Source organism: Anomaloglossus baeobatrachus, chromosome 11, assembly GCF_048569485.1.
Source record: "Anomaloglossus baeobatrachus isolate aAnoBae1 chromosome 11, aAnoBae1.hap1, whole genome shotgun sequence".
NCBI classification, from domain to species: Eukaryota; Metazoa; Chordata; class Amphibia; order Anura; family Aromobatidae; genus Anomaloglossus; species Anomaloglossus baeobatrachus.
The window spans coordinates 19,851,820-19,869,685 of NC_134363.1; the positions used below are offsets into that span (position 1 = coordinate 19,851,820).

At 42.2% G+C, this 17,866-nt stretch overlaps 1 protein-coding gene across 3 annotated transcripts in view; it reads right to left on the bottom strand.

Moving 5' to 3' along the window:
• LOC142255990 (B-cell receptor CD22-like) overlaps nucleotides 1–17,866 on the bottom strand; it is a 28,456-nt gene that overhangs the window by 7,555 nt on the left and 3,035 nt on the right. The window contains exons 1-9 of one of the 3 annotated variants that reach the window (XM_075327461.1): nucleotides 17,691–17,761; nucleotides 13,521–13,618; nucleotides 13,073–13,438; nucleotides 11,645–11,932; nucleotides 10,317–10,553; nucleotides 8,567–8,854; nucleotides 7,241–7,477; nucleotides 5,743–5,854; nucleotides 4,158–4,191 (exon numbers count right to left, since the gene is read on the bottom strand). In XM_075327461.1, the coding sequence (XP_075183576.1) occupies nucleotides 4,158–4,191; nucleotides 5,743–5,854; nucleotides 7,241–7,477; nucleotides 8,567–8,854; nucleotides 10,317–10,553; nucleotides 11,645–11,932; nucleotides 13,073–13,438; nucleotides 13,521–13,563 (1,605 nt within the window). In that variant the 5' untranslated portion in view covers nucleotides 13,564–13,618; nucleotides 17,691–17,761. Of the gene's footprint in view, nucleotides 1–4,157; nucleotides 4,192–5,742; nucleotides 5,855–7,240; nucleotides 7,478–8,566; nucleotides 8,855–10,316; nucleotides 10,554–11,644; nucleotides 11,933–13,072; nucleotides 13,439–13,520; nucleotides 13,619–17,690; nucleotides 17,762–17,866 lie in introns of those variants that run through there. The other 2 variants (XM_075327460.1, XM_075327462.1) reach the window with 2 other exon arrangements.

Consider the following 17,866-nt stretch of genomic DNA (forward strand, 5'->3'; position numbering starts at 1 on the left):
GTGCCACAGGCATCCACGGGGTTTTCGCCTTTTGAATTGTTATACGGGCGACATCCCCGGGGATTGTTGGACCTGGCAAAAGAAACCTGGGAGCAGGAGCCCACCCCCCATAAAAGTGTGATTGAACACATTTTGGGTATGCAGAACCGCATAAGCGCGGTCATGCCAATTGTGAAGGAGCATTTACAGGAGGCTCAGGCCGCGCAAAGCAGCCGCTACAATAGACAAGCCACCGTGCGGACCTTTAATCCCGGGGATCGGGTGTTGGTATTGATTCCCACGGCAGAGAGTAAATTCCTGGCTCAGTGGCAAGGCCCCTACGAGATAAAGGAAAGAGTCGGGGTGGTTAACTATAAAGTGTTGCAGCCCGGTAGGCGGAAACCTGAACAAATATACCATGTCAACTTATTAAAACCTTGGCAGGAACGGGAAAACCTGATGGCTGTTTTTTCCCCACCTCCCTCCTCTTCGGGTCGTTCACATCCGGCTCCAGCGACCTCCGGAGAGGACGAACCGGAAGTAAGGATTGGAGAAGCCCTCACCAAGACACAGAGGTGAGAGGCCAGACGGTTGGTTCAGCAGAACCCTGATGTCTTCTCCGAGCTGCCCGGTAGGACCAGTCTGATACGACATGATATTGTCACCGAGCCCCACCTGAAGGTACGCCTGAAGTCATACCGGGTACCGGAGGCTCGACGACAAGCCATATCAGAGGAAGTAAAGTCAATGTTACGCCTGGGGGTCATCGAAAAATCCCGGAGTGAATGGGCTAGTCCGATTGTCCTAATACCAAAACCCGATGGCTCCTTAAGGTTCTGCAATGACTTTAGGAGATTGAACGAAATATCCAAGTTTGATCTCTACCCCATGCCCCGGGTGGATGAGCTGATTGATAGGCTGGGACAGGCGCGGTATTTTACCACGCTCGACCTGACCAAGGGGTACTGGCAGGTGCCACTGACGGAGTCCGCCAAGGAGAAAACCGCTTTTGTTACGCCGGAGGGTCTCTTCCACTATGTTGTCTTGCCTTTTGGGTTACATGGCGCTCCGGCCACGTTCCAGAGGTTGATGGACTTAGTACTGGAACCCCACCAGGCGTATGCATCAGCGTACCTTGATGACATCATTATTTACAGCTCCGATTGGCAGACCCACTTGGAACAGGTACAAGCGGTGGTGGACGCGCTTCGAACAGCCGGATTGACAGCCAATCCCAAGAAATGTGCGTTGGGACTCACGGAAGCCCGCTACTTGGGCTACGTAATAGGCCAAGGAGTGATTAAGCCCCAAATTAACAAAGTTGAGGCGATCCAGAAGTGGCCTAGACCCCTGACCACGAAGCAGGTTAGGGCCTTCCTGGGTATCGTGGGGTACTACAGGAGGTTTGTAAAAGATTTTGCGGGACTATCAGCCCCCTTGACGGACCTTCTCAAAGGCAAGAAGTCCGTCATGGTGCACTGGACTCCGCAGGCCGAGGACTCCTTCCGGGCCCTGAAGGGGGTCCTGTGCGGACAGCCCGTTCTTGTAAACCCTGATTTCCGGAAAGAGTTCATAGTACAGACTGACGCCTCGGAGGTCGGCCTGGGGGCAGTGCTGTCTCAGGTGGTTCAGGGGGAGGAACACCCCGTCACCTTCTTAAGTAGGAAGCTCACCCCTCCCGAGCGGAATTATAGCGTAGTGGAGAAGGAGTGCCTGGCGATCAAGTGGGCCTTGGAGTCCCTACGCTATTACCTGCTGGGACGTCAGTTTCGCTTGGTGACGGATCACTCTCCACTGGTCTGGATGAGGTCCGCCAAGGAACGGAATGCCCGGGTTACCCGGTGGTTCCTTTCTCTGCAGAACTTCCGGTTTACGGTTGAACACCGGGCCGGTAGGTTGCAGGGCAACGCCGATGCCTTGTCCCGCGGCCCGTGTTTGATGGCAGGAGTTCAACCCCGCACGCTTGAACTGAGGGGGGGGGTATGTGAGACTGTGACCGGGGTTATCTATGACGGCCGGTATGTCTCGCCCCGGTTGTGCTCACTCTCTCTATGATAATCCACTATAGGGTTAATGCTGTTTTCCCTACAGGCTGAAGGGAGGGATAAATAGATTCAGGAACAAGGGCAGGTGTGCCGGGTGTGAGGGAGTGATCACATCTCCCTGAGTTCTCTGCCGGAATGGCACATATGTAATATTATGGACTTTTTTCTTTGGAATAAACGGTGTGCTGTGAACCTTGGTGCCTGGATCCCGTGTCTTCTGCAGCGCAGCCGACGACGCTACCTCACAATATATATAATTATACATGTGTTGTCATGCACATGTTTATTTCTTTTGTGTGTATTGAAACAACACAAAAAAAAAACAGAGGAAAAAAAAGCAAATTGGACATCTTTTCACACAAAACCGCAAAAATGGACCAGACAAAATTGTTGCCACCTTTTCAAAATTGTAGGTAAATAACTTTAAGCATATGATGCTCATTAAAACTCACCTGTGAAGAGAAACAAGTGTGGGCAATATGAAAATCACAATTGAAAGCAGATAAAAAGGGGAGAAGTTGACTCAGTCTTTGCATTATTAGCCTGTGTGTGGCACACTAAACATGGAGAATAGAAAGAGGAGAGGAGAACTGTCTGAGGACTTAAGAACCAAAATTTGTAAAAAAAAATATCAACAATCTCTAGGTTACAACTCCATCTTCAGAGATCTTGATGTTTATTTGCCCACAGTGCATAACACAATTAAGTTTACAACCTATGGCACTGCAATTATTCTCCCTGGAAGTGGATGGCAAAGAAAAAAATGATGAAAGGTTGCAACACAAAATATGCTGGATGGTAGATAAGCTGCCCCAATCAAGTTCCAAAGAAATTCAAGCTGCCCTGAAGGCTCAGTTTGCATCAGTGTCAGCACAAACTATTCGTCCACATCTGACTGAAATGTAATAATTGCTATGGAGTAGACCCAGGAGGACCCCATTGCTGACACAGAGACATAAAAAAGCTAGACTGCAGTTTGCAAAAATGAGTAACTAAAATCCTTCTGGGAAAGCGTCTTGTGGACATATAAGGCCAAGATAGAGCTTTTTGGTAAAGCACATTATTCTACAAAAAAATGGAGTGAGGTCTACAAAGAAAATAACGCTGTACCTTCAGTCAAATATAGTGGTGGTCCAAAGATGTTGTAGGATTCTTTTGCTGCCTCTCGAACAGGATGCCTTGACCTGAAATCCAAAGATTACCAAAGGATTTTGGATGGTAATGTAGTGTCCATTGTCAGAGAGCTGTTTTTGCATCCTAGGTCGTGGGTCTTCTACAGGATAATGACCCCAAAAACTTCAAGAAATCAGAAAAACAGATGGAAACAAAGATCTGGAGAATTATGAATTGGCAGCAATGAGTCCAGATCTAAATCCCATTGACAACCTGTGGAGAGATCTTTAAAATTGCTACTGGGAAACGGCACTCTTCATATATGAGAGATCTGGAGCAGTTTGCATAAGAAGGGTGGTCCAAAATTCCAGTTGCGAGGTGCAAGAACTTTGTTGATAATGAAAAAAAAAAAATTAAAAATGAGAATGAAATTTAAGCAAAATTAATGAATTTAATGAATAAATTAAATGAATTAATTAATGAATAATTAATTTAATTTAATGAATTTTAAGCAAAAGATTGGACTTCCCAAAATAAGGACATTGGTAGATAATAGGTTAAGATGAGGTTGTCACCAATTTTATCTGGCACATTATTGGTGTTTTAGTGAATTTATGTCCTATTTGCATTTTTTCTTGATTTTTTGCGTTGTTCCAATACTCACAAAGTAAATAATGGTGCATAACAAAATATGTGTAATTGCAATCATTTTCTGGGAGAAATATTTCATTTACTAGAATAAATTTAAGGGTGCCAACACTTTCAGCCATAACTCTATATACATATATATATATATAAAAGAAAACTTTTCCAAAGCCACATTTTTTGAAAGACCAGTCACATTTAGATCGGTTTGCCCTGATAAATATTTGGCTTAATCATTTACTATGAATACTGATCGTCAATGTATCTATTTTCTTATTCATAAAGGAGAAATCCGAACTTTCCAAAATATCCATTATATTATTCAAAAATGGCAAGGAAAAAAAGAAAGTCATCAAAATCTTAGCATGCACGTACCTTGTAAGTATTTTTTTGCCTCCTTTGTTTTTTCCTATAAAAACAATAAATATGTATGCAAAATAAGAAAGAAATAATTTAAAGTAAATACTTAGAAAGTTTTACATTAATAAAATGTCTAAGATATTGTAACAATCTTCTTTCATTTAACAGCGGGAATATGTGTGCCCACTGTTAAAGTAAATGAATATTCACTGCTCCCCACTAAAGCCGGTGCCAAGAGGTGGTTGGGATTATGGGTGTTCGGAGCAGTGAATATTAATTTTCTTTAATAGTGGACACACTCATAGCCCCAGTCAACAGCTTACGACAGCTACTTGGGCGATCATGTGTGCCCACTATTAAAGAAAATGAATATTCACTGCTCTCCACTAAATCCGGCACCAAGAGGAGGTTTGGAATATATGTGTGTGGAAGAGTGAATATTAATTTTCTTAAATAGTAGACACACTCATAGCCCCCAGTCAATGGCTTACTACAGCTACTGGGACGATCATGGGTGCCCACTATTAAATAAAATGAATATTCACTGCTCCGGACTAAAGCCGGCGCCAAAAGGTGGTTGGGATTATGGGTGTTCAAAGCAGTGAACATTAATTTTCTTTAATAGTGGAAATACTGATTGCCCTAGTCAACAGCTTACTACAGCTACTGGGGCAATTATGTGTGCCTACTATTAAAGTAAATGAATATTCACTGCTCACCACTAAACCCGGCACCAAGTGGAGCAGTGAATAATAATTTCCTTTTTATAGTAGCACACTGATATCCCCAGTCGACAGCTTACTACAGCTATGGGGTGATCATGTGTGCCCACTATTAAAGAAAATTAATATTCACTGCTCCCCACTAAAGCCGGCACCAAGAGGTGGTTAGGATTATGTGTGTGGGAGCAGTGAATATTAATTTTCTTTAATAGTGAACACACTGATAGCCCCAGTCGACAGCTTACTACAGCTACTGGGGCGATCATGTGTGTCAACTATTAAAGAAAATTAATATTCACAATAGGATTAGGGACATACACAGTATACTAAGATTGGCCCAGTATGTGCATCATATAAACCAGGATGCGTGACATTTATACCTGGAAGGGGCCCAGGAGGGAGAACATTAGTACATAATTGGTTCACATTACCCCATAACAGTGTCAGAAGTATATTCCCCCATAACAGTGTGTCATGAAAACATGTTTTATTTAATTTCTTTCCTATTTTCTGCTTCTAAAACCTAGATGCAACTTATAGACCAATGCATCATAGTTTAAAAAATACGGTACATTTGGGATAGTCATATTATATATACCTGCAGATAATATAATCACATCAATTGCACCAAGTAGTAAAAGGTAGTTCAAAAAAATAAATATATGTGCAATTAAACACAGAATTGCTGTTTTTCTTCATGCAAAGTTAATGTAAAAGTTATGTGTTCTCCAATGTAAAGGTAAAGAAAAGTTCTCGGAATCAAATGTGGCCACAATGGTGGGTTTCAAACCAAGAGATTGGGAAGGAATCTTTTATCTATAGATAGGAGGTAACTTCCAAACTTGAGAATACTCATTTAAAGTGTTAATATATGTTACCTCCAAAAAGCATACACAAGCAGTACCAGTAGTAGCATGCAGATTGTGCCAATCGCTATGGGAAGAATTATGTGTCCATAATTGTTTATAAATAAAATGCTGGATTCTTCATCTGTATGGGAAGATATACATATACAATAGATTAAAATAGAACCTATAGCCTCTCACTATTCAACTAAAAGGTAAGATAAATGTTTCTGACAAGCGCAATTGTTTAGCGATGGAGTTACTGTTCCCTTAGAAAACTCACAAATATCTATCAGTTTGGATAGCACAAAAATAAATATTTGCATTTTTATTAACATTTCGATTGCTGAGAAATTCATGAGTAATTTATATGAATTAGAACCCTAGTGTGGCGTCCGTAACCAGGGGAACAAAATGCATGTTCTCATTTTGAAATACGATCTGCACATCTGCCCAAAAATAATATCAGCCAAATGGATATGGTTGTATATGCCATGTTTCCTATCTAAAGAAAGCTAAAATCATGAAAGGAAATATGGCTTTAATATCTTCCATGCAGACCTCCAGGTGAGGCAGATATCTTGATGATCAGGAATCACTTCATTTTAGGGACTTAAGCCGCATCCCATTGACCAGATCCCATCTCAGTTTATCAAGGACAGGTTTTTGGGAGTGACTCTTATATCATAAAAACAGATTCTGATTTATATTGATTGTTCTGCCTGGAAGATACAGCGCGCTGTAGGATTGTTTCATATTTTGGTCACAGAGCTTCTCTCCATTAATGAATTGTACCATCCCTGCGGCATCAGCTTTATTACTTTTTTTTGTGTATCCCTTTTATTTTTAATTATATTTATTGTATTGTTTTGCCCATTTTGTAATATCTTTTGTACATTTTTATCAACACTGCTTACTTTTTAGGTTAAATATATATTATTTTTTAGCTTTTTTTCTCATGTTCTATTAACAACCTTCCTGGAGACTTGTGAGGCCAAACATTACCTGTAATAGTTGAACAATAGGCTTGCGATGGTAGCTGTTATTTTTTTGGTCATTGTTGAGCTTGGCAGTCATCATACCATAGTATATATATGTTTTGGAGTTGAATGTGCATTTACTATACGTTCACTGTAAAATCAACAAATAATTGGCCTAGTAGAACAAGCAGCCATCACCTCGTCAACAATCGGCAGCCATTTTCATATTGTACTGACGATTGGAGGCTGAGGAGTCTTTGTTCCGGACAAATTGGTGGCAGCGGTGGGATCTGATGGATCTCTCCAGCTGCCTCATGACATCTGCCAAAACTATTGAACCAAAACCATATCCAGTAGGGTTTTCTAAATGTGGGATTTTATATTCTGGAAATGTTTGCCAAAAAATCCTTTTTTCATCCTTAAAATTTTCCCAAATTCATTATAATAACAAAAAGTGTTACGTGTAAAAGATGATGAGTAAAATACAATATATTTGGTTATATCCTGTTTGTTTAGTAGCAGAATGTGCGGATAAGATTCGGAACACTTACCATTATGTCCTTCAGAGGAGGAATTCCCGACCATGTTGTGAGCGATACATGAATATTGGCCATAGCTTCCCTCATTGTTGTCTACCGGCAGAGTCTTTCCTGTCTCATTCTGTAATATGGATCCATCCTTCATCCAGGTGTAGTGAGTTACATTTGGTCGGCTGCTTAGGAAATCACAGATCAATCTAGTGACTTCACCTTCACTTTTCGTTGTGATGTGAACTTCAGTTGCTGCATCTACATAAGTAAGAAAAGTTCATGAATATCATACGGATCAGAGTCAGAGGCGCAGGGGACACATTGGGATGGGGGCTTCTATAGCACTTTATGTGTCTGAGTCAGGAGGCATTTTAATGTAGATCCCCTCCAATAATGAGGTTTGAGTGTAACAGGAAGGGGATAGGATTATACAGGGCTCCTAGGCTAAACCTATGATTCGGGAACCTGAGCTGTCACTTATCTCAATGTTAGACTTAATGGTAGTCAGGGTCGAGCTTCAAGTGTGGCTCTGTCTCCTGTCCAGGCCCTAACCACTATGCCTCCACCACCCAGTGGATAGACCCGGATGGAGCCTAACAACCCAACAACACAGAACTACAGACGGGGTAACAAAGAACATACACACTAAAAAACATGCACCAGGGGATAACAGAAGGTGTACTGATAGGAGTACAAAGAAAAGGATGTAGGAGAACAACTTACAACAAACAGCAGATAGCAGCAGTATTGAACAAGACTGCTCCCTGGCTAGCTCCTAACTGAATAGAATAACCAGCAACAAGTCCAGGAAGCAGAGGGCTTAAATCCAGGCCAGCAATTGATTAATTGCTGCCAGCTGAAGCAGTCTGCTGCTGCAACAGAAAGTGCATGAACCCCACGAGTGCCTAAAGGAAAAATCCCATTTAAAGTGCATTGTCTAGATGGTAAGGTGAGAGCTAGCCCTGAGCCTGTCCCTATACACGTGACAATCATGGCGGTGGAAAGAAAAGTTGCAAAAGGCTGGACCATGGACAGCTAGTATATGGTGCAACTGGAAAGGAAAGCCATGTGGTCATAATCGTTTTTTATTTTTTAAAAACTTTTCTCAGCTTTATACAGTGAAACAAAATAGCTACACTTGGGGGAATCGAATTACAAAAAAAAATCCATATTTTGGAAAATACTTTTTTTGTCAAATTTGAGTAGAATAAATTTGTTCATCTCTAACACAGATATATTTGTATTCAGAATTATGAGAACACAGAGAGATATAAGGGAAGAGTATGGGCAGTTGTCCCTTATGAATGTAATATTTGCTCATTCTACCCAGTCCCCTATAATACGTACAGTTGATATTCAGTGTTTGCGATCTCTCAGTTATTCGTCCATTAGGATGTTTAGCTGTGCATTGAATCGGTGTCCCATCATCCATATGGGAAGGAATATAGGTAAGGTTTGATTCTTCTCTCCAGGATCCTTCAAAAATCTCCACCGACTGATTTTGGACTTGACCTGGTTTATTCCATTGAATAGAAGGTGGACTGGAGCGCCACGTGTGTACTACTGAACATTGAATGACAGTGGCTTCTCCTTCAGTCATTAGATTAGATCTAAAAAGCTGAATGTTCACTCTATCTGTAGAATTTAATTTAAAAGCAAGACATTATTATTCATTCATTTTACAAAAATACATAAATGGACGATGTGTGCCGGCTATCTGGAGTTCTGAACAACCATGAACCATCCAGTAAAGAGTTTGTGGCTTAAAGTGAAGAGTTGAGGCCATGTCTCCCTAAGCGGCATCGCTAGCAACATCGCTGCTGACTCACGGTTTTTTTGATGCAACAGCGATCTTGCTAGCGATGTTGCTGTGTGTGAAATTCAGCAACGACCTGCCCCCTGCTGTGAGGTCGCCGGTCGTTGCTGAATGTCCTGGACCATTTTTTGGTCGTTGCTCTCCCACTGTGAAGCACACATCGCTGTGTTTGACAGCGAGAGAGCAACGATCTGAATGTGCAGGGAGCAGGGAGCCGGCTTCTGCGGATGCTGGTAACCAAGGTACACATCGGGTAACCAAGCAAAGGCTTTGCTTGGTTACGCGATATTTACCTTGGTTACCAGCATCCGCAGCTTCCAGAAACCGGCTCCCTGCTCCCTGCACACGTAGCCAAGGTACACATCGGGTAACTATAAGCAAAGCGCTTTGCTTAGTAATGTGTACTATGGTTACCAAGCACAGTGTTGTTACACGGGTCGCTGGTGGCTGGTGGCTGGTGGCTGATCTCTGATCGCTGTGGAGATCTGCCTGTTTGACAGTTCACCAGCGACCATGTATCGACGCTCCAGCGATCCCTGCCAGGTCCGGTCGCTCGTGGGATTGCTGGAATGTCGCTAAGTGTGACGGTACCTTTTGTCTCCCTGTGCATTTGAGGCGTCATCCAGTCCTGGCCAACTGACATCAGTGGAATTATGTGGCCTACATGGGTTCCAAGCCCACACAGCCAAAGTCCACACATTCAGGCAGGACCAAGACATTCATGTAGTGTATCATGGAATCTGGAGTTAATCCCTCGCCCATGACTCCTGCCCCACACGACTTTACATAATAATACACACACGTAATATACACTAACACAGAACACTACAAAACTAAAAATACACACATAATAAACATTAAAACAACACACTATACGTTCACTGTAAAATCAACAAATAATTGGCCTAGTAGAACAAGCAGCCATCACCTCGTCAACAATCGGCAGCCATTTTCATATTGTACTGACAATTGGAGGCTGAGGAGTCTTTGTTCCGGACAAATTGGTGGCAGCGGTGGGATCTGGTGGATCTCTCCAGCTGCCTCATGACATCTGCCAAAACTATTGAACCAAAACCATATCCAGTAGGGATTTCTAAATGTGGGATTATATATTCTGGAAATGTTTGCCAAAAAATCCTTTTTTCATCCTTAAATTTTTCCCAAATTCATTATATTAACAAAATGTGTTACGTGTAAAAGATGATGAGTAAAATACAATATATTTGGTTATATCCTGTTTGTTTAGTAGCAGAATGTGCGGATAAGATTCAGAACACTTACCATTATGTCCTTCTGAGGAGGAATTCCCGACCATGTTGTGAGCGATACATGAATATTGGCCATAGCTTCCCTCATTGTTGTCTACCGGCAGAGTCTTTCCTGTCTCATTCTGTAAAATGGATCCATCCTTCATCCAGGTGTAGTGAGTTACATTTGGTCGGCTGCTTAGGAAATCACAGATCAATCTAGTGACTCCACCTTCACTTTTCGTTGTGATGTGAACTTCAGTTGCTGCATCTACATAAGTAAGAAAAGTTCATGAATATCATACGGATCAGAGTCAGAGGCGCAGGGGACACATTGGGATGGGGGCTTCTATAGCACTTTATGTGTCTGAGTCAGGAGGCATTTTAATGTAGATCCCCTCCAATAAGGAGGTTTGAGTGTAACAGGAAGGGGATAGGATTATACAGGGCTCCTAGGCTAACCCTATGATTCGGGAACCTGAGCGGTCACTTATCTCAATGTTAGACTTAATGGTAGTCAGGGTCGAGCTTCAAGTGTGGCTCTGTCTCCTGTCCAGGCCCTAACCACTATGCCTCCACCACCCAGTGGATAGACCCGGATGGAGCCTAACAACCCAACAACACAGAACTACAGACGGGGTAACAAAGAACATACACACTACAAAACATGCACCAGGGGATAACAGAAGGTGTACTGATAGGAGTACAAAGAAAAGGATGTAGGAGAACAACTTACAACAAACAGCAGATAGCAGCAGTATTGAACAAGACTGCTCCCTGGCTAGCTCCTAACTGAATAGAATAACCAGCAACAAGTCCAGGAAGCAGAGGGCTTAAATCCAGGCCAGCAATTGATTAATTGCTGCCAGCTGAAGCAGTCTGCTGCTGCAACAGAAAGTGCATGAACCCCACGAGTGCCTAAAGGAAAAATCCCATTTAAAGTGCATTGTCTAGATGGTAAGGTGAGAGCTAGCCCTGAGCCTGTCCCTATACACGTAACAATCATGGCGGTGAAAAGAAAAGTTGCAAAAGGCTGGACCGTGGACAGCTAGTATATGGTGCAACTGGAAAGGAAAGCCATGTGGTCATAATCGTTTTTTATTTTTTAAAAACTTTTCTCAGCTTTATACAGTGAAACAAAATAGCTACACTTGGGGGAATCGAATTACAAAAAAAAAATCCATATTTTGGAAAATACATTTTTTTGTCAAATTTGAGTAGAATAAATTTGTTCATCTCTAACACAGATATATTTGTATTCAGAATTATGAGAACACAGAGAGATATAAGGGAAGAGTATGGGCAGTTGTCCCTTATGAATGTAATATTTGCTCATTCTACCCAGTCCCCTATAATACGTACAGTTGATATTCAGTGTTTGCGATCTCTCAGTTATTCGTCCATTAGGATGTTTAGCTGTGCATTGAATCGGTGTCCCATCATCCATATGGGAAGGAATATAGGTAAGGTTTGATTCTTCTCTCCAGGATCCTTCAAAAATCTCCACCGACTGATTTTGGACTTGACCTGGTTTATTCCATTGAATAGAAGGTGGACTGGAGCGGCACGTGTGTACTACTGAACATTGAATGACAGTGGCTTCTCCTTCAGTCATTAGATTAGATATAAAAAGCTGAATGTTCACTCTATCTGTAGAATTTAATTTAAAAGCAAGACATTATTATTCATTCATTTTACAAAAATACATAAATGGGTGATGTGTGCCGGCTATCTGGAGTTCTGAACAACCATGAACCATCCAGTAAAGAGTTGTGGCTTAAAGTGAAGAGTTGAGGCCATGTCTCCCTAAGCGGCATCGCTAGCAACATCGCTGCTGACTCACGTTTTTTTTGATGCAACAGCGATCTTGCTAGCGATGTTGCTGTGTGTGAAATCCAGCAACGACCTGGCCCCTGCTGTGAGGTCGCCGGTCGTTGCTGAATGTCCTGGACCATTTTTTGGTCGTTGCTCTCCCACTGTGAAGCACACATCGCTGTGTTTGACAGCGAGAGAGCAACGATCTGAATGTGCAGGGAGCAGGGAGCCGGCTTCTGCGGATGCTGGTAACCAAGGTACACATTGGGTAACCAAGCAAAGGCTTTGCTTGGTTACGCGATATTTACCTTGGTTACCAGCATCCGCAGCTTCCAGAAACCGGCTCCCTGCTCCCTGCACACGTAGCCAAGGTACACATTGGGTAACTATAAGCAAAGCACTTTGCTTAGTAATGTGTACTATGGTTACCAAGCACAGTGTTGTTACATGGGTCGCTGGTGGCTGGTGGCTGATCTCTGATCGCTGTGGAGATCTGCCTGTTTGACAGCTCACCAGCGGCCATGTATCGACGCTCCAGCGATCCCTGCCAGGTCCGGTCGCTCGTGGGATTGCTGGAATGTCGCTAAGTGTGACGGTACCTTTTGTCTCCCTGTGCATTTGAGGTGTCATCCAGTCCTGGCCAACTGACATCAGTGGAATTATGTGGCCTACATGGGTTCCAAGCCCACACAGCCAAAGTCCACACATTCAGGCAGGACCAAGACATTCATGTAGTGTATCATGGAATCTGGAGTTAATCCCTCGCCCATGACTCCTGCCCCACACGACTTTACATAATAATACACACACGTAATATACACTAACACAGAACACTACAAAACTAAAAATACACACATAGTAAACATTAAAACACACTACACACATTATACCTCATTGAGTTAAATTTGTTAGCAATGAAAATAGAGGATACAACATAAGTGATATCTAGCGGATCTTCGAATTTTATATATTTACCTATTACATACAGAATAACATATCCAGAACGCTTAATATTTGGATAGATGGATTTTTCTTCTCCATTTCCTGGATTATAAATGTTGTCATCATGTCCTCTCACAGGGTCTATCCGCAGGGTGCAGCTGTTATTTCCCGGTACCAATGAGGTCCGATCTCTGTATTCCTCTATTACTGTAGATGAGTCCTTGGTGTTTAGGATCTGTAGATCAGGAGGACCACCAGTGGACACATACCAGACAATGCTGGACGCTCCCGATCTCCCGTCAGGATGATATGTACAAGGAATCTCCACACAGGAACCAAGAAGAGCAACAATTTTACGAGGGAATCTCCACTCCTGACATAGAGAATCCAGATAGAAGCCTGGAGACAATGAGCAGAACATGAGGCCGGGGTCACAGAATCCCATTATATCAGATTATTCTGTAATTGTGAGAATATTTACCCTGACAGATGAGGAGAAGATAAATCTGCTTAATGAGGTCCATTCTGGATTAGGTTTGATGACTTTGAAACATGGAAACTCAGCTATAGATACAGAATCTGGAAGATGATAAACAGGTGTAGTAATGTGTTACTACTATCGTTAAAATTTAAAATGTTCATCCCAATTATATAGTAAATTTGCAGCTATTACACTTCATGTAGAGGTAAATGTCATCTATATATCGTAACAATGTTGACTGCTTGTATATATTCATTAAATCTGAAACTAAGGAGCGCTGATAGTGTAATACCAAAGTGATCGGTGGGGTATACCTGAAAAATATACACTCACCTGGATCAGTTGTGATAGTCACAACCACTAGTATGCATGAGATAATGGCATCTGCTTCATCCCCACGTGGATGAGCATACAAAATGGGGTAGAGAAGGGGTTAATGCCGCGCATTAGCCAAATGAAGATGTAGAATGTTGATGAAGATAAATATTCTTTAATTTCATAGGTCTACGCGTTTCGAGGTGAAAACCTCTTCCTCAGGACCAGTACATCAACAACAAGTCCAAGACTTGTTCAAGACTTGTTGTTGATGTACTGGTCCTGAGGAAGAGGTTTTCACCTCGAAACGCGAAGACCTATGAAATAAAAGAAGACTTATCATCATCAACATTCTACATCTTCATTCGGCTGATGCGCAGCATTAACCCCTTCTCTACCCCATTTTGTATGCGTATATATTCATTAGAAGCTCTGTTCATGTAAGCATTCATGATTGTAAAACATCTCCAAGCTCACAGCCGATTGGCCGGTTAGGTGTGTGGATAAGCGAAAGTAATTGTTATTGGTCAAAAATTTTGCTTCAAAAATATAATGAAACTTCATATGAATGCGTCATGAATAATGTGTTGAACTCTGTAATGCAAGTTTGTAACAAAAAGACTAACTAAACTTTTTTACCCCTTAATGAACGGGCAATTTTTCATTTTTGTTTTTTGCTGTTCTTCTTCCAAGAGTCGTAACCTTTTTTATTTTTCTGTCAATCTTAGCATGTGATGGCTTGTTTTTTGCGAAGAGTTGCACTTTTGAATGAAATAAATAGTTTTACCATACAGTGTACAGAAAAATGGGAAAAAAAAATGCAAATGCAGTGAAATTGCATAAAATGTGCAATTTTCATGATTGTTTTGGGGATATTTTATTCACCGTGTTCACTATATGGTAACTCTGATGTGTCGGTGTGAGGCCTCATGTCGGTATGAGTTTGTAGATACCAAACGCATACTTTTACTTTTATCTAAGGGGTTTAAAAATTCAGACATTTGTCCAAAAAAAGAATTGCATTTTTGGAGTCATATTCTGAGACCTGTAGCTTTGTGATTGTTTAGGATCTGGGGCTAAGTGATGGCTTATTTTTGTGTCTTCAGCTGATATTTTTAATTATATCATTTTTGTGTGGATGCTACATTTTGATCGCCTGTTAGTGCACTTTAAAAACTTTTTGCGGTGACCAAAAAACATAAATTTGGCAAATTCAGATGCTCCAGTTAGCTGCACATGTCTGCTGTTCAAATAACCAGTCATGTGCAGCAATCACTGCCGGCTCACCGCAGCAGCCGGTGGTGATTATCGTGAGATGACCAAGGACATACTGTTACGTCCTTGGACGCTAAGGGGTTAAACCTTTTATTTTCTAATTACTGATCAGTCTTTGCAAATATCTTTTTTAGAGAAGAAGAGGATTGGAACTCTAGCACCATCTATTGGAAGTAGCTATCATTAAAGTCAACATTTACCCTTTATCATGCTATATTTACAAATTGTTTGTAATAAACTCCAGTCCTGTACTATTTGGAAAAAAAAAATGATTCCTTTGTAAGGACACTAAGTTCACATAGCAACTGTCAAGCTACCACTAGGGGGCGCAGTAACTCAGGAAATATGAAGAGCTCCTAAGTGCAGTAAGACAGAGGCCCACCTAACACAATTGCACTGATAATCGATCAAGTCAAGATCTATGCCGGGATTTTGTGACTGTACAGAAGTAAGCTAGCCAAAGTCAAGTGGAAGTAGGGGGTCAGAAACCAGGAGGTCATGTCGAGAGTCAGAGGGAAGCGGTGCCATAGTCAGAAAGCAAACTGAGGTCGAAAGCCGACAGGACAAGTTAATAAAGAGGAGGGAGCCGAGGTGGGGACACAGAAAAGAACAAGGGTCAGGAGGACAGGGAGGTCAGACGAGACAGGAGGGATGGAGGTCAAGGAGAGGAGTACTGGGTAGCGGAACTTAATCAGAGCAAATTCGGAGGAACCAGTTGTGTCCCAGAGGTAACCACACCAAGATATGACCTCCGGAACAAGGTAGGACTCAACAGACTCCTCCTATCAGTCCTAACCCTGGAGACAAAATACATGTACTGGCTCTGCAGCGTCAGAGCCATGCAGAAATCATGACAGCAACTGAGCGTAAACTGAGCACCAACAGGAAGTTTTTGAGAAGTTTTGTGTAAGATTTTGATAGTTTGCTTTCAGTTTCTGCTCTATTTCCAACAAAAAAAGCACTATGTGTGCACATAAATTGAGCGTATAGATACTGTATATGCTAAACCACCAGTTTAAAACAGCTAGTAAATAAGATTCTTTACCCACCCATTTCACCATATAGCGTGGATGGAGAAGTGAAGGGGTTAACACCACATTGTCAAGTTCATGGATCAGAAAGAAATTATTGAAAGTGATTTTATTCTATGCGTTTTGGAAGCTTGGCCTCCTTTTTCAGGACAAATCATAACTTTGCTGCTAACGTGTTTTTCCAAAAATAAGACACTGTCTTATATTTTTTTTTGCCCCCCAAAAAAGCACTAGGGCTTATTTTTGGAGGAGGTCTTATTCTTGGAGAAACACGATTGGGGGGTAATTTAACTACCCAAAACGCAGACCCCCCCCTCACTTCCCAAGAGACTCATACTCACCAGACCAGGACTTCTGCGTGGCTCCCAGGTCCTCCCTGTGATCTCCGGTCGGTGCTGCACACTGTCCTACCCTGCTGTAAGCTGACACACACAGCAGATCACACACACACACACACACACACACACACACACGGCAGATCACACACACACAGCAGATCACACACACACACAGCAGATCACACACAGCAGATCACACACACACACACACATCAGATCACACACACACACACAGCAGATCACACACACACAGCAGATCACACACATACAGCAGATCACACACACACACACACACACACAGCAGATCACACACACAGCAGATCACACACACACACACAGCAGATTGCAGACACACACAGCCAATCACAGATACACACAGCCAAACGCAGATTCACACAGCCGATCGCAGAAAACACAGCCGATCGCAGACACACACAGCAGATCACACACACAGCCGATCGCGCGCACACATCACATCACATCCAGCGCTTACGGCCGCAGGCAATGAGAGCAAGTCACGTGTCCCACTGCAGGTCCTGTTCGTTGTGCTCCACTGCACTGTCTCTCAGGATTCTGCCGGCGAGAAGAGATGGGTGTCGCTGGATGAGGTGAGTGTGTGTGCGATCCGATGTTTGTGTGTGTGATTTGATGTTTGCGTGTGATCCGATGTTTGTGTGTGCGATCTGATTATGTGTGCGATCTGATTATGTGTGCGATCTGATTATGTGTGTGATCCAATGTTTGTGTGTGAGATCTGATTATGTGTGCGATCCAATGTTTGTGTGTGAGATCTGGTGTGTGTGTGTGAGAGCTGATTGTGTGTGTGTGTGTGTCAGAGAGCTGATGTGTGCGGGTGTGCGATCACTGCAGTTCCTGCCACTCAGTGTCGGGTGAGTGTAATAGCGGGGTGCCGCTGTCTATATTGAAGTGTCCTGCAGTATCTGTAACCTTTTTAGCTGCACGGACACTTCATTATTGATCCGTGACTAGGGCTTATTTTTGGGGGAGGGCTTATATTTAAGTCTTGCTCCAAAAATGCTGAAAATCCCTGCTAGGGCTTATTTTTGGGGAAGGTCTTATTTTTGGAAAAACACGGTATATTTTGAAGAAAGATGAGATAAAGGATTACACTACATAGATGCATATTTTGTAAACACTGATCAATAATTAAATAAATTAATAAATAAATAAATAAAAAAACATGTACTTACCCCTTAAAGCAGGCCTGTCAAAAGAAACATATTTCAGGTTTTGTTTTATTACTGCTGCCACCCGTGTGAGGTCAACTTTTTGGATTTTTAAAATCCGCTATTCGGGTTCCAGTGATGAGGGCCTTTTTATTTTTGTTCTAATTTTTATGATTTTTGTCATAGCAGCATTGCTCACA